At 40.5% G+C, this 19826-nt stretch overlaps 1 protein-coding gene across 10 annotated transcripts in view; it reads left to right on the top strand.

Moving 5' to 3' along the window:
* Positions 1–19826, top strand: part of cadps2 (Ca++-dependent secretion activator 2) — a 725177-nt gene that overhangs the window by 292410 nt on the left and 412941 nt on the right. For all 10 annotated transcript variants that reach the window (XM_063058146.1, XM_063058145.1, XM_063058142.1 and 7 more), the window contains exons 4-5: positions 12924–13004; positions 15140–15376. In XM_063058146.1, coding sequence (XP_062914216.1) covers positions 12924–13004; positions 15140–15376 — 318 coding nt within the window. The remainder of the gene's footprint in view (positions 1–12923; positions 13005–15139; positions 15377–19826) is intronic.

Below are 19826 nucleotides of genomic sequence, written 5' to 3'. Positions count from 1 at the left end.
AGAGCAGTGATGGTTGTTTGTTTTGCCATCAATAATAACGCTGAAAGAAAGAATTACACATAATTAATGTGCCTTTTTAGTCAGACTTGTCAAGGTATCCAACATGCCTTTTTAGTGGGAAGATATTCAGTAGACTAATAATGGATTATCATTCTAGAAGCACAAAGGAAAAGAAAGGAGCTGGATGAAATCATAAAATGGAAAGACTACATGTATTCTTTTGGAATATCTGGACAGTGAAGATGTATTCATCAGAATGCTCTTCATTGGCTATAGCACAGTATTCAACACTATCATCCTCTTGAAACTAATCAATAAATTCCAAGACCTGGGACTCGATACTTCCTTGTGCGAACTTTATTTCCTCACTTGCAGACACAAGTCAGTTTGGATTGGCGACAGCATCTCCTCCATGATCACCGTCAACACAGGAGCGCTACAAGCTTGTGTGCTTAGCCCCCTGTCTACTTACATTATACTTATGACTGTGAAGCTAAGTACAGTTCCAATGGCAGATTTCAAGTTGCTGATGACGTCTCTGTTCTTGGCTGAATCAAAGGTGGTGATGAATCAGCATCTTCAAGATTCAAGGTTGTTTCATGTCATTTCGCAAAGGCAAATGTAAAGGAGTATGAAATAATGGTTACTCCAGATCCAACATAGCACAAGAAAACACAAGATAAAGGAAAAAATAATTTAAAAAACACAATAAATATAAGTATATCATGTCGTTTGTATGCATAGATTAATTATATGTGCGTAAAGTGATGCTAGGCACAGGAGTGTTTGTACATAAGGTGACCCTGAAAGGAAATGTTAAAGGTGGTGGGGGTGTGGAGGGGTGGAAGGAGATTGAAAATCTGGTCGAATGGTGCCACAATAACAACCACTTTCTCAATGTTGGCAAAACCAAAGAGTTGATTTTTGACTACAGGAGAAGGAAACCAAAGGTCCGTGAGCCAGTTCTCATTAGGGAATCAGAGGTGGAGAGGGTCAGTAACTTTAAATCCCTCGGCATTATCATTTCAGAGGACCTATCCTGGATCCAGCATGAAGAAAGCACAGCAGTGCCACTACTTATTCAGATGTTTACGCTGATTTGGCACGTCTTCTCAAACCCGGACAAACCGCTGTAGATACACAGTTGAGAATATCCTGACTGGTTGCGTCACAGTCTAATATGCAAGCATCAATGCCCAAGAATGAAAAAGCCCACAGAAAGTAGTGGATACAGCCCAGTCCATTATAGGAAAAAAAACCCTCCTCACCATTGAGCACATCTACAAGAAGCATTACCAGAAGAAAGCAACATCCATCATCAAGGTCCCCCACCATCCAGGCCATGCTTTCTTCTTGCTACTGCCAACAGGAAGAAGAATAGGTCCCACACTATCACGTTCAAGAATAGTTAATGCCCTTCAACCATCATGCTCCTGAAACAGAGTGAATAACTTCATTCAACACTGAACTGATACCACAACCTATGAAATTACTTTCAAGCAGTCTATAACACATGTTCCTATAGCATTTATTTATTTGTTTGATTTTTTTTGTATTACACCATTTGTCTTCTTTTGCACATTGATTGTTATCCATCATTGTGGGTAGTTTTTCATTGATTCTATTGTGTTCCTTTGTTTTACTATGAACATCTCCAAGAAAGTGAATCTCAAGGTAGTATATGTACTTCAAAATTTGCAATGAAATTTGAAATTTTGTACATCTGATTTCAAAAGTCACATGGATATCCCAACTCCAAACTAAAGTTTTTGCCTAAAGAAATGCATGTACAATAATGAAAATTGGAGAATAATGTGCACCATGTGAACAATTATATTTAATAACAATGTGAGGATTAACATCGATGCAGAGAAATTTAATAGGATGGAAACAGGCTAAGAGAATAGGCAAGGACAAGGCAGATGGAATATAATGTGGAAGAGTGTGAGGTCATTCACTTCAGTAGAAAAATATAAAAAAAGCCAAGTATTTTTAAAGTAGTGAAAGATTGAATAGTGCCATTGTTCAGAAGTCTCTTTTTCACAGATTACCGAAAATTAATACGAGGACACAGCAAATAACTCAGAAGGCAACAAGAATTATTTTGCTTTTATCACAAAAATGTTTAAGTACAAGAGTATAGATACCTTACTGCAATGTCAAGGCTCTGCTGATAGTGCATCTGGTGTATGGTGTGCAGTATAACTGTTGTCTAAGGAAGAATATACTTGTGATGCAGGAAGTACAAGAGAGATTCTCCGAATAGATGCAACACAACGCAGTGCTGATGAAGGGTCTTGACCAAAAATGCCAACTCTTTACTCTTTTCTATAGATGCTGCCTGGCCTGCTGAGTTCCTCCCACATTTTATGTGTGTTGCTTGGATTTCCAGCATCAGCAGATTTTCTTGTGTTCATTCAAGAGATGGATTCTTTGATTTGAATGAGGAGAAGTTAAGAGGAGTGGCGCTGTGCAGTCAAGAGTTTAGAAGAAAGAGAGGTGATCTTATTGAAAGGTGCAAAATACCCCAAGGGCTTAACAGAATAGATACAGGGATAGTCCCCTTAGCTGTTGTGCCAAGAACCAGGAATCAGGCTCTCAAAGTAAGGATTTGCTCATTCAAGTTAGACAGACAGAAGAGTTTCTTCACCTGAACAGACACCCCACCCTGCAAAAACTTATTTCAGGGAGGTAGCACCATCAATTTGAGGGAGACTTCCGGGAGTGGTGGGATGTCTGCAATAGAGTAGCTCCTTAGCAGCTAGCCAGCTAGTTTAAATAACGTTAGCTATGCTAATGAATGAATGACACCTGTTAAACTCACCTCAACATGTCTTTTACAGTCTTAACCCACCATGGGCAATAGAAAAGTCACTGTTGCAAACAGTGCAGTGAGCAACACTGTCATTATTTTGACCTCTATTAGGCAGGGATACTCTCTAGTGTAGTCTGGGGTGACGTACGTTTTATATTTTTTTTGGAGCACTCTGCCGTGGCGCGCTCTCGCTCGCGCGCTCTGTCTCTCTCGTGGTCGCTCACATGCTCTCAAGTGCTTTCGCTCGCTTTCTCTCTCGCTCGCGTGCTCTGGCTTGCTTTCTCTCTCACTCTGTCTTGCGCACACGCTCTCTCGTGGTCGCTCGCGCGCTCTCAAGCTCTCTCGCTTGCTTTCTCTCTTGCTCCCTCTTGCTTGCTCTTGCTCTCTCTCGTGGTCGCTCTCACGCTCTCACTTGCGTGCTCTCGCTAGCTCTCAAAAAAATTGATTTCCGTGATATTATATATAATTTGCGGGCATCAGGGAGCCACTCTTAATATGCGGGAGACTCCCAGAACTTCCGGGAGAGGTGGGATGTCTGCCTGAAGAATAGTGTTTTGTTTAGGATTCTCTACCGTATAGGCCTGTAAAGACTGTTGCTGAATATATTCAAGACAGTGATCAATAGATTTTTGGATATTGAGGAAAATTAAAGGATATAAAGTTAGTGGAGGAAAGTAGCACTTTAGTAAATGATTTGGCCATACCCTTAGTGAATGGTAGAGCAGATACAAGGGATAAATAGCCCATTTTTACTTCTATTTTGTTTGGTCTTGTTCTTGTACTCTAACCTGCAAGTTTTAACAAAGCAACTGACAGCAGTATACCTGAGCTCTCTCCAGTTTTGGATGTGCTTATGTTGATTTTCAATGTAGAATATTCAGGAACAGATTCATGTAAGTTTTACATGCACTGTTATATGAAAAGTACCCTTACAACTGTGGGCATCACGTTACTACAAAGATACAGCCAAATCTCATTCATTCAGTCAGTGCAGTTAAACAATGATATTTTATGTCAATATTTTATTCAAATGTGCAATTGTAAGTCACCATGCCTTTGGTTGTGATTAAAAGGAATAGAGAATGAGATTGACAAGCCATTAATACAATGTTTTTAGCATGTCCAGTACAATTATGGAAGGGTTTAGTTGGAAACAGTTACCAGTAATCAGAAAATGCAGTGCTAATGTTGATCCAGAAATCTCCCTTGCAAACAGCCTAAGTGAGCTGCTGTCGTATCCTATTCATTTTAACAAACTTCGCTTATAGCTTCCTCACTCACATAAATAAGATGCATCTCACCCTAACCCTGGACTTTTTACTCTCCTCCCATCCGGTAGGCGCTACAGGAGCCTCCGCTCCCGCATCAGCAGGCACAGGAAGAGCTTCTTCCCTGAGGCTGTGACGCTGCTGAACCTCTCATCACAGCGCCAAGCAGTATTGCATCCGTATTGTACTGTCTCAGTACTTTTATATTTGTGTGCTGTAGCACTTCTTTTATTCACAGTTATTCCGTAAGTAACACTATTCTTTGCATTTCTGGTCAGATGCTAAATGGCTTTGTATCTGTACTCGGCACAATGACAATAAAGTTGAATCTAATCTAATCTAATGTAATTGGCTATTTATTCTAAAATGTATTCACAGTTCCCTTTGCACTTTTATAACAGCTGGTATTGACCTTGATCTCTCAAACAGTTCAATGAAAAAAGAACCTGGCTGCAGCATTGAGGAAATCTTCAAAAGAAATATCTCAAGAGAAATGGAATAGTATAAATGATAAATTTTAACTGGAATTTCAACTTTTAGTCTAATTTCAAAGCTTCTTTGAAATATTTTTCCCTTAAGGTATAAGCCAAGTGGTTGGTGATTGGGGGTTAGATGTAAACTGGCAAGAGATATAGTTCTTTGCATCTAATATCTGTATAGTTTCTGTAAGTTTAAGACATTTGACATTTAAAAAAAAAGATATTTGGTGTTTTAGCCCCTAGAATAAGTCAACCTGTAAAGAAGGATATCTTGTAACAGATCCGTAAGTAAACAGAAGTGACTTAGATTAAATTACAGCAGAGAGGGGGTGAAATTGGACTGCATTACATGGAGTTTGTGGATAACAATCCTAATTTTAGCAAATATGCATGAGGAAGTAAATGTCTTTGCTGAAATCTCTGTCTCAGAGTCATTGCACTGAAGTGTAGAGACACACTAGCAGATAAAGCAGGGGCAGGAGCATGTGGACAATTCAAAGCAGACCTCAGCAACACTTTATGATGAGGTAAGGGATCTGAGGGGATGATGACCTTGATAATGCACAGATCAAGGGGAGCCCAAGTTAAAGAAGAAGGATCAGCTAAAAGTGATCCTATCTGAAAAGCATGATGTAGTTCAAGTAGAAGCAGAAAATATCGGGAATACTCAGTAGGAGAGGCAAGTGGGGAGAGAAACATATGTAATCTTTCAGATCATGACGCAAAGTTAATTTTGTTCTTTTTCACTCTCTGCGGGTGCTCTCAGACATGTCAGATGTTTCCAGTGTTGCTGTCTGTGAGCTTAAGGATAGAGAAAATCAGGACATGGCTCTTCATCTTTCTAACAGCACTCACACACAGACCTCAGGATGCAAAACACTTGCCCCCTTCCTTATTCCTTCAGAGCCCTTCTCAACACCCCTCTCCCCCCCTCTTCCCCCAACCCCCACATTCCAATCATTTAGTTACCTTTTCCAACTTAGTCTCCATTTTCTCTCTGATTATTTTGGGTTGTGCATGAGTGGTTGCTGTCAATATTCAAGGCAATGTTCCAATGTTGGCTTTTACAACATGTATCAGATTAAACTGAGGTGCCCCTGATCTCTATTAAACATTAGTAGAATTTCACATAGGTGGAGATATCGAACTGTTGGGATGAACAGATAGTTTTTGATGGGCTGTAGACTATAGCCTCTCTTTGGGGCTTTGCTGTTGCTTGCATGGTAGGTGGTTGGAGTGCTGATGATTTCCGCTGGACTAAGCAGGGGAAGGAGGAACGTGCATGGGAGGGTATAGGGACTTTGAGGTTCCTACTTCTTTCTCTCATTCATTCTCTGGGGCTTTTCTTCTGTTTTGAGGACGTTTGCAGAGAGTAAGAATTTCAGGTTTTATATTGTATGCATTCTCTGATGTTAATTGGAACCTTTGAACTATTAAATGTACTTGGTTCAAGGGAAAGAATCTTTGATGGCAACACATCAGGGAATACTTGCTCACCCAGTCATCTTTCAAAAAATTATCTTTCTTATGGTAAAGCATTTGAGAAAGCTAACAGATACACATTTGACCGATTCTACCAGTACTCAGCCCTGATACTACTAAACTATATGGAACAGAACTTCTGACATTGTACACATTTGGGAGCCCAGAAGCTGTTACATTATTTCAAATATTGTATGGATGATTCCTCTCGACTTGTGTTAATGTTTGGTTTGCAGTAATTCTGTATGCACAGGTTAATAAGTGTGATGTTGAGGTATTAAATGAGCTAGAATTTGCAGTCAGCCACTGATGAGATCAAAGTAAAAGCATGTGTCACATGGACGCCCGATTGCAAACTAGCTTACATAGCAGACATCCCACCTCTCCCAGAAGTTCCAGGTGTTTCCCCGCATATTGATAGCGGCTCCCTGACGCCCGGAAATTATATACAATATCCCGCAAATCGACCTTTTTGAGAGGGAGAGGGAGATCGAGCATCCTGATTGGTCTCTCTTAGTGCTAAGTAGACCTATCAGTTTTCTCTTTGGCAGGCTTTACAGTCGACCACAAAAATAATGACAGTGTTGCTCGCTGCACTGTTTGCAACAGTGACTTTTCTATTGCTCATGGTGGGTTAAAATGTAAAAGACATGTTGAGGTGAGTTTAACAGGTGTCATTCGTTCATTAGCATAGCTAACGTGATTTAAATTAGCTGGCTAGCTGCTAAGGAGCTACCCTATTGATGTCATACGTGATGAGGCCAAACTCCCTGTAGACTTGCTTAAAGTTGTAATAGAATAAACGTGATAATATAATATGTACATATTTTAATGTCATATTTTCTGTATATACCCAACTTGTTTTACAGATTAGACAAAATCACTAAACTAAGTATTACATACACCCTTGAGGTCGACTGGGGGGGGGGGGTGCTACCTCCCTGAAATCAGTTTGTGCAGGGTGTGATGTCTGATATAGGTTTGCTGCATCTGTCATAGTGAGATCTGTGCAATGATGATGTCAGAGTGCAGTCAGCATCTTTACTGTAATTAGCGGACAGTGACATCAGTGCTAACAGTCAGCGTCTGTGGGGAGAGAGAGAGAGAGAGAGAGACATTACAGGTGGATGACACACAACATTGTAGTCAGTTATTCCAGGAAGTGTCCTTCTGAGATGTCACCGTAATATCTGAGCCAATAATTCCAAGTGAAACAATTATTGAACTTTGGTAGATACTGAGTCAGTGGTGGAGAAGTGGAGATACCTCAGAGGTTGGAGATTGTATGCCATTTCTCAGTAGATGAAGCTGTAGAAGAATTTGAAAATGAGAATGAAGATTTTAAATTACTCCAGTATATCCCAAAGAAGATGATTAGAAATTAATTATGGACAGTTATTGCACATTTGTTTTATGGAGCCCAACTACGTTTTACACTGGTCTATGGAAATTTGATAGTTTTGTAAAGGACTCAGTGTCCCTTTAATTGTAATGGCACATCTGTTACCAGCTAACATTTGCTGAACATGTTTTTTTTTAAATAATAACAATGTCATCGGTGATTAAGAATAAAAATGTACTGCTTTCAATATTGTGTACTTTCTCCAGACACCCATTCACCAACTTGAATCTGCATTTTTTAAATGGCACAGGAGTTTAAATAGCAATAAACAGAAAGCAACATTCTTCTTTGATTTCTGAGGGAGGATTAGCAACACTATGACTTCATTTCAACCACCGAACCTTGTTTTACTGCTAAAGTTTACACAGAAAAAGGAAACTGCAGCGTTACGATCCAACAATCTGTGCAAGACTGCCTTTAGGAGAAACTGGGACATATTGTTCTTTTGACTTTGTTTGTTTTTGCCACACATTCCAGCAATTTCCTTTAACTAATGTGGTACCTTTGTGTCCTATAGAGAGCCAAAGTGGATTGGCAGAGTGTGCTTCCTGATGACAGTAGAGCAGACTTGTCTATGCTGTCATTGCTGTCAAGTATGCCAACCCATGTCCAGAGTGAATTTAAGTTGAAGCAGCTGCTAGATGTCCAATACAGGCCTTTGTTCTTGGGGCGGGGGACAGAAAGCTTTCACTTTGCAGTACTTAGGAGTTCCATGGTTGGTAACACGACACTTCTTGGAAGAGGGTCACTACATGTAATGGCTTACTTGAAGTATTCCCACAGTGTAAGTGGATTCCATGGGCCTGTAAGTAAAGGGTAACTGTATTTTAGGTAGACATGTAGTTAATTATCTGAGGCACCAATGCTGTCAATCCATGTTTTGCTATTCTTAGCCAGAAGTTAGGCATTATGTACAAATAGATTCCTAACTCATTAATCCACAGGCTTTGGAAAGATCAGGAAGTTCCAGGCCTGCTTATTGATGGAATAATATATTTATGCTTGCTTTGTGATCATTATCATTAAGAATGATTAGTACTTGAACTTACAAATCTATTTCAGAAATATTCATGTACCTTAATATTATAAACAGCTAATTCTTATTAATTTGCCAATCAGAGAACCGTACCGATTTAACAATCCAAATTCTTGTGTAGGAGTCAGGACGTGCATTGATTCTGCCAAGAGATATCTGATGTGCTTTGGTTTAGGAGTGGGGCTGCATTTTGTCCTATTTGGCACAATAGTGATGTTCTTACGGAAGTCAGCAGGTTGATAATTCAAGGTAGTTCCCATAATAGAGGCTAACTTTCCAGTGCAGTGTCGAAGGAGTACTTGAAATTCATTAAGATGAGACATTAAATTGCCAAAAATTGCTTTAACAATGTTAAAGTAACATAATGAGTCACTTTGACACTGGAGAAGTCCTTGTCAGAACTGACATTTCCAGTTGTGAGGCTGAGAGGTCAATGTTGTTGGGTTACCACCACACCAGGTCAATGTCAGTTTTCTCTGTTGATCTGTTCCAAGTTCTGGCAGCTGCAACAGGTGTTATCTCTGCTGCAGCTCTTAAAAGGGCATCGCACAATGTTGTAGCCCTTCCAGTTACAGGGTGTCACACCGTGGCTTTGGGGAAGGTCACGTGCTCTTATGAAGGTGTACATTTAAAAAATCAGATGGCAGGCCGCAAAATATCACGTTCAGTGCAAGTGTGTTTGTGGTGTGCCAGAGCTGGAAGACTTTTAGAAAAAATGCAAAAGTATTTACAGTTCAAGTACAAACAAAAGTGTCCATGCTGCACGTTAGCCTAGGGCCTTCTACCCAATAAGCATAATGTCAGCACTGCCAGACAGCGGTAATCAGAATTACAGGTCTACGGTGGGGAGAGGGAGGAAGAAATTACTTATGGTAGACCTGCTCTGCCACACAGGGGAGTGTTGCGACTGGAAGAATGAATCCAGGTGGTTAGAGGGGCATAAACATGGTGGTGACGAACAGTGCCTTCAGCAGGCTTGTTCCTTGTGCACACAGATTATGGAGACCATCTGGAGGTACAGGTTTCCAGGGAGTTCTCTATCAAAACACAAATGAACATGGGCACATTGAGCAGGACTGAAATGCAGATTAAACCCGTATCCACTCTGCCTGCTTCTACACGCTAAAATTGTTGTCTCTTCTTGAGCAGGGGGTTGGGATAACCTGCCCAATGCAGTAATGAACAGCAGACTGTGAGCCAGGAACCTGGAATGACCCAAAATCAAGGGAGCTGAAAATGCCGTGACTTTTTCCACTGAGTGTGCATAAGATATAGATTAGAGGTCATACGTGACTTGTTTTCTCCAAGGGTAATGCAATTAAACCTTTGAGGCTAAACATCAAGTCTTATGAGGTTACAAGATATACAGTTTGTGTGTTTGCCCTGTAGATAACACATAATAGAGAAAAATTGATTCACTGAAGTTTGGCTGCTCATCAAATAAATAAGTCATTTCTTAAGCCATAAGATTGAAATCTCAGTGGAGATAAAGTTTGCATGTTGTATTGCTGTTGATAGCAGTTGCAAGAAGTTTTACTGGGGGGGGGGAGGGAGGGGATAAAGAATACGAGAATAAATTAAACTCTGCTGTGAAATCAGGAGTCAGATTCTCTAAATGGCACAAAGATGCCCAAATACATGCATGATGTGCTTGCCATCTTCTGTGTGTGAGGACTAGGCCTCAAGCCACAATGTCACCTGTTTACAGCTGCCAGGAGAGAGGCGTCAGAGCCAGTGCACTCCACCAGGGATGGTGTAGCGCGGCTTCCAGGCTGGAGTTGGTGTTGCTCCACACCGCTCCCAACCCAGTGTTCGCTCAGCAGAAGACAAGCTTTGTTGTGGTCATCTGCAGACCTTTGCAATGTTGGATGGCTTTAGTTTGGACTCTTCTACTGAGTCTTTCTCCATAAGATCCACAAACTTTCCAGACCGCCACAGTGGTTACACTTAGCTGAAACATCTGCGATAAATGGAATCATAAAAGGTGCTAAGTAAATAGTACAACTTTATTTCAGGCAGGTTAGGTATTTATGCAAAAACTATGTTTTCTCAAGTTAGATCAGGAAAAAAGAAGAAAAATCCATATTGCTTTAGTGAAAGAATGTGAAATATAAAATAATATTTGTCTTTTCATTTATTTTTCATTCATGATGAATATTGTTAAACATGGCTTCAGTTTTATTTATGTTGGGATAACAAAGGCAGAACTGTGAAAATTTCAGCTCAGAAGGAAATGATTTCATCCATCAACCCTACATGACTACTGGTGGTCCCAACTGATATCTCAGTTCTAATCTATGCCCATGCTTTTGTCAGTGTCCTTTAAATCAATTTCTTATTACGCATTACTTCCTAAATGTTTCTTCTCAGTAGTCAAATCATCATCTTCACTTGGTTCAATTTTGGTTTGAACTGAGTGGTGTATTTTTAAAAAAATGCATAGTATTTATCACCTCCTCTGTGTTAACTTAATGAATATGAATAAAAGGCATGCTTAAAAAAACATTCCTGCTTTTGTCTTCAATGTGTAAAATAATACTGCAGTTGTTTCTGGGTGAGAACTTTGCAGACTTGTGCTTTGTACATGGAATGCAGAAGAATTGTGTTTACAGACAAAAAAGGCCTGACTACAGAATTATGATAGAAATAGAATCAGAATCAGGTTTAATATCACTGGCAATTTTCATGAAATTTGGTGTCTCTGTGGCAGCAGTACAGTGCAATGCATAATAATAGAAAAATAATGGAAAATAGATTGGATTAGATCAGGGGCCCCCAACGTTTTTTGCACCGCAGACCAGTTTATTATTGACAATATTCTTGCGGACCAGCCGACAGGGGATGGGGGGGGGGGTAGGGTTGCCAACGGACAAGAGTAGCAGTCAAATACGTTGGGTTTACCCCGAGAAAGACTACCATGACCATGAAGCCTTGCGCGGGCACCTGTGTGTGCATGTGTGTCCATGCTGATTTTTTTCTACAAATCGCTTTTGGCGATTCTGTTCGGGGGGGGGGTGTGGCAGGGTGCTGTTAATCTCGACTGGAATATAGGTGATAAGTGGCAAATACACTCAATTTTGTTTCTAAAAGGGTTTATATAACGAATTTAATATTAAACACACAGCGCATATTTTCCTCGCATGAATATAGTGATACGTCAATTATCAGGGGAGGACAGGGGAGCTTGAAGTAAGTGTTGAACAAACTTCCAGTAGAAATGGTAGAGGCAGGCTCGATATTATCATCTAAAGAAAAATTAGATAGGTATATGGACAGGAAAGGCTTGTTTCCCTGCAATGAGACTGTGCCATCGAGGGGTGATAGGAGACGGCGATACTCGAAGGAGGTTCCTTATGTCCAGTCTATTCCGCAATTTAGTTTTCGTTGCATTCATTGCAGAGATATGTTGGAAATGGAAGCAACGTTTTCAGTGCTTTCGTGGCTATCTCAGGATATTTGGCCTTGACTTTGATCCAGAATGCCGGCAGAGATGTTATGTCAAACATACTTTTCAGCCCGCCGTCATTTGCAAGCTCGAGGAGTTGATCTCCTTCCCGCGCTGACATGAATGACGCGTGGGTGATGACCTCGGGTGCGTTCAAGCTCAACAGTAGGCGTGACAGGGAATGAGGAAAGGTGCAGCTGACTCATATCATTACCTCGCGGCCCGGTAGCACATGCTTTGTGGCCCAGTACCAGTCCGCGGCCCGGTTGTTGGGGACTGCTGGATTAGATAATGAGAATTTTAGTGAGAGTGTCAAAAACAAGAGGGCATAGGTTTAAGGTGAGGATTAAGAGGGCGTGTGGTGTCTTGAGGGTGTGCTTGGAATCTGGAGCATTCTACTTTAGGAGGTGGTAGAGGCAGGCATTCTCAACATTTAAGAAGCATCTAAGGCAAGCACTTGCATCATCGGCATGTAGAATCCATATGGACCAAATATGGATAAATGGAGGTAGTATAAATAAGTCCAGTGGTCAGCAGGTCACGATGGGCTGAAAGACTTGGTTTGGTGCTATCCAACTCTATTACTTTGCTCAAATATGCTTGTTTTAAGAATAAGAATGTGAAGTATAAAATATTTCCATGTGTTTATGAATGTACAGCTATTTTATTTTTACCTGACAATATTTAGAAGGTACTTCATGAAATGGTACCTTTAGTTGTCAAACCACTAATTCTTGCAGCCCTTCCATTGACGCTAGATTTTCCAGGAATTCTGGACTAAGCTCCTGAGAAGCACTGTGTGCAGCCTTGGTGAGAGATGCTAGCAGCTTTATGGGTGGAACAGTGGGAGACGGAAAATTGTGTCACATGAGTCTCCACAGATGATGACTGGCCGTCTGGATATTTTCAGCATCATCTCACTTTAGTTCCAGTTTCCAGTAGCCAGGTTGTTTTGCCCTACCCTACACTAATTTCTGTCATGTGTTCTGACTTTAGCTGGACAATGCTGATGAACAAGCGGCTCAGATTCGCCGAGAACTGGACGGGAGGTTGCAAATGGCTGAGCAGCTCGCAAAGGTAAGTGTTCTCTGTCGAGTTATGCTTATACTTAGGATTGTTAAAACATTGGGCTCATTTTAAAATGACCACAAACATACAAATTAGACATGGCAAATAATTCAGCCTCTTAAGCCTGATCCATTGTTAAGTACAACCACGCCTGGTCTGATTGTAACCTTAACCCGTCTACACACAATAATACTTAACTCTCTCACTTATCAAATACTGTGTTATCTCCACCTTAAAAATACTCAAAGATTCCTCAACCTTTTAAGGCGATTTCCAAAGACTCACACCGTAAAGAAAAAAAATGCTTTATCTTTGTCTTAAATTGCGCCTCATTTTTAACTGCAGACCCCACATTTCAGATTCACCCAAGAAAGAAAATATCCTCACCTGGTTGAGACCACTTGGGATAATATACATTTCTGCAAAAATATCCCTCTTCCAAATGCAGGCAAATACAAGCCTCTCTGATCCAATCTTTCCTCGTTCAGCAACCTACATGTTATAGGTATTAAATGAGTAAAACTTTTCCGTATGTTTATGTTCTTCACAAGTAAGGAGACCAATATTATATACATGATGCCCTCCTGTTATCTACAGATAGACAATAAAATTCTGTCAGCTTTCCTAATTGCTTATTCTACTTGCATTCTCCCTGGACTGCTTGAGATATGAGATAAAATAGGTAGAGTAATTTTAGGCACTTGCACTGAGGTGACAGGATATTTCTAAATGTCACTTAAGGTCTTGCACAGGGCACAATCCTCAGTCCACAACCATCGTATCCTTCAAAATATTTTGCACTGTTGACTAAAATCAGAAACAGAGCCAGCTAGGAAAAGTCTAGTGAGCTTTCTTTTATACTTGCAATGCGCAGTTTGTAAATTGTTAGAAACTGATTACAACAATCTCTGATCTGTGGGCTGTTCCCAGGGAAACACACTGAGACAGGCATCAGATTTTCAACTCAGTGAAGGACGTCCCTTGCTGCCCGAAACTTCCAGCAGAGCAAGATGACTGTAAAGGAATGCTGCAGTTGGCATGTTCTGGGCTGCAGGAGGATGAGCTGAGAGATGCACTGAAGCTCGGTGCAACCAACATAAAGGCTCTGAGGGGGAAGGCCTGAAGTCTAGGCTGCTTCTGCTACCACACACAAAGGGACTGAGCCGTGTAGAGCAGCCTCTCAAATATCGAAATGGTAACCTCTGGGGCCACAATGTGCTATAGTTTAAACAAAGTTAACACTACTGAATGTATTGAACAAGAAATGTGAAAGGTTTTGTACTGTTTATTCTATTGTAAGTATTGTTATTATGAATAAAATTCAAATTTGAAATAAACAAAAATTGCAGCGTATGCTTAGAAGTTTAAACAGGTGGGAGATTCAAGTTGTCCTGGAAAAATGCTAATTCTGGAGTCACTCAGAGGGAAAAGGAATCTATCAGGGGCAAGTCTCTGAGTGGTGAATGTGAGGAAGGGTAGTCAGGGATTGAAATAACACAAATTTCTTTTTCTTGCTCAAGCTGTGGATGAGCACTATCTTTACAGTCTCTTTGGCCCAAGCTCCAGCATTGGCATTGGCTGGTTGACTTGCCCACCAATACCCTCATCAAAGATGAACTCAGCAGATCCTGAGTAACCTCATCAGATGAGTTTTGATGGTCAGTCAATGGCCCTTCTTTACCTCCCCCCCATTCATCAATAGTGTTTTTTTAATTAATTTGTAAAACTATTCAAAGAAATGAAGTAAATAAATATTTTATGGATGCTCCTGAATATTCTCCTGGGTTGCTGTATCATGAGGATTTATTTTGAGGTCCCAAGGATTTGATAAATTGAGAAGGTTAGCTAAGATTATATCAAAGTTAATGTCCGTAAGTTCTGCTACAAATCTTAGGTCTTTGTTTATTTTTGTACTGCTTCTATGCCCCATTTCCAGTTTTGTGCCTGCATCTGTTTGGAATTGGATTTTAGATAATCAATTAAAGTCACAAATTAGGGCAAAATTCAAGCCAGATTCTTCCAGGCTCACTCTGAGTTAACTCTGGGAAATATCCAATCATGACGAGCCCTTTAACCTTCTTTTAAACTGGTAACTCTTCTAACATTAGCTATACATTTACTGTAACAACTCAATCTTTTTCAAGGAACGAAAATTCCTAAAGTTCGTACAAAAGGACATGGAAAGCATGTATATAGAAGAACTAAAATCGTCTGTCAACCTGCTCATGGCTAACCTAGAGAGTCTTCCAGTGGCAAAGGGAGGCCCAGAGTTTAAACTGCAGAAGCTGAAGCGGTCTCAGAACTCCTCCTTTCTGGATATTGGCGACGAAAATGAAATTCAGCTCTCTAAGTCGGATGTCGTGCTGTCATTCACGTTAGAGGTGAGAAAATTATGGAGCCATTGGGAATCCATATACTGTTATAATTTTTAATTAGGTGCTGCCAAATTGTTAAATGATTTGTTATCTTGTTGACATTTGTATCAAGGACAAGAATGAATGTGTTTGCTTTGGAGTTTTTGCTACGAGCTGCTGACAGCTGTGACTGAATAGAATTGAGACCAATGTGGATCTTGATTTGGTTTACTGGGCGCAAATGAAGCAAGTGATTAGTCAGAATCCATTTCTTTTGGTGCAGAGTGACAGATTTGACATTTTTAGTGCTAATTTGATAGTTGAACTATTGGAATTGAGAGTGTGGAGAATGGAAGTGTCATTTTTTGTTTGGCCATTTGGAAATGCGTTGAATTGAGGTAAATTACCAGCAGAGTAAAAGACAAACACAGTCAGTGGCTGTTAAATTGCAGGATTACTCTTTCCCAATGTTCTTAAAGCAGAATTCCAATGGGTTGTTGGAGAGAGGAACACAGTAATAAAGATGTACATAACTTAAGATATTCAGGCCTTCATCGTTGACCTCCAACTGGGATGAGGTTCAGTAAAGATGAGAAAGGGTCCTCAACTTCTATCTCTTAAGTTAATTGTGTAGTAACTGTGTGCATTGTTGTCATTAGCTTGAAGCCATATCATGAAATAGATAAAACTTGACTTGCTCACTGTTGCCCTCAGTTTTGTGTAATTGCAACATATAAGAAGCTGCAAATAGAATCTAAATCACTGTGGAGGTGGGGGAGGGAATGGAACCTCTATTAAATTTGCACATCTCTGATGGAAAGGTTTCTTCAAGAACAATAGCAATTGGTCAAACCCCGTAAGTTTTGAGATTCCTCAGTGATGATTATTGGGGTAGTGACTCGTAAAGCCCAAGAAGAACTTCAATAAAGGCATCTGTGTGGATCATCACATGGGTTAGTGGGGAAGTTCAGTGTTGATGCTCACTGTCTTTTGTCGTGATCACTCTTCTATAGAATCCAGAGTGCAAGTAATCAGAATCTACTATTTTTTGAAGCTCATTCATAACCAGGCTTTTCCTGAAACAAACAGGGTTTTAATTCATTAATAAATGTGAGCAGAATATTTTCTATGGTAATAGATCAGCTCAGCAGAGTGGGTTCTCCTTATTATCATTTCATCCTTATCACATTTTCATGGTCATTCCTGTTCCCTTTGGACAGGAAAAGGTTATTTATTAGAAGACTGTTAGGTGTGAATTACGTTTTTGCATTGAAAGGTAAATTATATAGTCATGGTATCAGTCAGAATTGAAACAGTCCCGTCAGCCCACCATGTCCAGGCCACACATTACGTCTATCTGTACTAGCCCTGTTTGCTCTTGTGTCCACATCCTTTTCACAGTTTGCAATCATCTTCCTAGTGCCGTACTTCACCTTGCAGCTGATTCCTGTTGTACATTTTGTAGTTATTCCTCACTTTTTTGCTCTGTCCATCCCTGCTCCTGGTTCACCCCACACAGTCTGCTTAGGTCATCGCACTTGGAGATTCGCTTTAAGCCTTTTGAAGACAACATTTTTTTTTAACATAATTGGGCTGGCCGAGAAATGTCACTTACACTTTTCCCGTATTGTTACCAAAAGTACATTGTATTGTTCATAACATTGACGCAAGAGAATGCCATGCCCTTTTTGCAGTTCTTCTTGGAATTGGTGGCGATGAAAGGAGTACTTTGGTCTGCCAAGTGTCTCTTTGTCTTTAGGCAGGCATCAAGTTGCTTGACAAAGGGTCTCAGAGTGAAACATTGACTTTTTATTCATTTCCAACGATGCTACCTGACTGGCTGAGTTCATCCAGCGTTTTGTGTAGTTTTGTACTTCCAATGTTTTCCATAATTATTCAAATACCAGGAGGATCCGAATCTGTGGTTCTGGATAGAAGGGCTCACGTTCCAGTCCTTTGAGACATACTGCACCACTTTATTCTCCTCAGAAAATCAGAAGAATATGATGAAGTAATGCAGTATCTAACGTGCCCCCTGCTGATGAGTCTACTCTTCATTCACCAAAACTCATGCCATGTTGGCAGTAATGTATGCTTTTCTGCCATATGTAACCATTTCAGTCTTTTCAGTCAATTCATTGGCCCAAGAGCTAATTGTAGCAAGAAGGGTATGCTGAATGAAGAGGAGCAAGTTTTGTCTTAGATATTTGCTCCTTTAAGGAACTGACTGGAGTGAATAACAATTTCTTGAAACCTAGAAATGGGAAGGAATTGTTCAAAAATTAAAATTAAGTAAGGTATCAGGTCCATTATTTTCTTGTAGATTAACTGCAGTTTCATACCTTTAGACAGCTGGCCCATCACACAGATGATGCTGTGGAGCAGCAGGCTGTTCAGGTCTGTCAATTTGCTTTCCTTGACAGAAAAGGAAATGTTTGAGGCCAGAGCGAAGAGCAGAGATATGTAATTACATGGATTGAACAGCAAGGCGGATATTACCATAGTAACTGAAGTGCTGCTAAATCCTGATTAACGCTTAACAGTTTTCCCATGAATTGCAGCATTAAAATTGAGATTTGTTAAACTGTAGATAAATAAAAGTACTCAGTATAGCTGCTTGTATTTCTGGGATGATTTGAGCCTTTACTCAATCAGTTGAAATAGAAATATGCGTATAATTGTCATTACTGCTATATTTGCACACTTTTACCAGTAGCAGCTATCTCAGCAGCTTCCCTCACTCGAAGGTTTGAGACCAAACCGCACTTGATTCCAAAGCCCACAGATCAAATGTTCCCCAGAACAAAAAGTTCAAAGATCGATTTGCTATTGACAGAACCCGAGGTGCTGAGCAGAAGTAATTTCTGGGAGAGGCAGTAAAGGACACATGGAGTTTGTTGATGATGTTAGATACAGTGACAGGGCGGAGGGTGTAGGTAGAAATTTCAGGATGGTGCCCTTTAATTATTTTGTTCTGCCAGAGAGCTGTACAAGTTCATGTGAAAGTGTCACACAATTTGGATATCTTGGAGGACCAATAGACTCTATGTACAGGTTTGCACAGTCACTAAGAGTGGCCTGTTCTTGAGAATGGAGCACACTTCCGTGCCCGATCTCCGGGTACTGAGTATCCAGTGTGTTTGCTGTCCATCTCACATTGAATTTTAACCTTTTCATCTACTGCCTTCTACTGGATTGTCTAATTGTGCATAGACCAACTCAAACAACCTGGGTGCATTTCCACGGGAAAATAGTGTGGTGCATTGGTTTTTATATCTTTTCCATTTGCCAGATCCATTCCAGGTCATCCTTCTGCCTCTGCACTTCTCCCCGCTGCACACTCCCACGTGATTCTTTCACTTTCTCTGCCTGATCTGACTTCACTTTCCCTGGTGAGATGGCTCGTCAACTCTTCATATTTTGCATTCTACTTCCAAACCCCTGTGGCCCTTTGGTGTCACGTATTCTCTGATGAGATGCCTTTCACCCTGTCCATCTATTCCTGGTGCACCCTACATAATCCACCAGGGCTACACTCTTTCAGGACAGCTTGAGTTCCAGCTTGCCGGCTGTTTTTCATGCCACCCTTTTACCTATCCATGTTTACTTCCATGTCAACACCCTCTTTACAAAATGAGGTCCAATTGTCCTTCTTCCCCCGTGGCCAATTGCTGTAAGAAAGCTTTGCTAATTTACCCCCTAGTGTCATCCACTACTTCATCATGTCCTGTCAGATTCACCTTATGTACAGACATTCCTGTGCCTAGTATCACTTTTGGGATACACAATCTATCCATGTATACAAACTATCTTATGTATTTATATTTATTGTGTGTTATTACTATTGTGTTCTTTATGTTGTCACATTTCTTTTTGTGCTGCCTCGGATCCAGAGTAACAATTATTTCATTCTCCGTTACACTTGTGTACTGGAAATGACATTTTGGTATTGTTATCTTTTGGAATTTTATTGTACTTTAACATTGTATTAATGTTTATATGGCTTACCTTTTTTGTATACTTACTCAATAAAAAGATTTAAAAAGAAAAAGAAAGAAAGAAATGACATTAAGCTGTCTTGAATGTTGAATCCATCCTGACATGCTCCACTTGTCCTTCACCCTTTCTGGTCCGCTTGAGCTCCACACTACTGGGCCCACGTGCACACAGACTACTAATACTTCATCCTCCCTGGGGTGCTAACTCCTTCACCCTGCACCTTTCCACACTTTGCAGTCCGTTTATTATCACCCTGCGGCCGAGTCTTTTTGTGAATTCTCAGATTAGTTGCCCGTCACCCTGTCCACATATAATCCTGTTTGCCCTACACTGTCTGCTGCCTCTGTGTCCCAAGTGGTACGATTGTGCGTCATCTTGCTATCTTTAGCTGTTCATGCTTCACACTCTGATCATGCTGCGCCCAGTTACTCTTGTATATCGCTTGGTCAGTTGCCCCTTCGCGCTATCCATCATTGCT

This window comes from Mobula hypostoma, chromosome 9 (assembly GCF_963921235.1).
Source record: "Mobula hypostoma chromosome 9, sMobHyp1.1, whole genome shotgun sequence".
NCBI lineage: Eukaryota > Metazoa > Chordata > Chondrichthyes > Myliobatiformes > Myliobatidae > Mobula > Mobula hypostoma.
The sequence above is the reverse complement of the archived record's forward strand: the minus strand, read 5'-3'. Positions and strand labels throughout refer to the sequence as shown.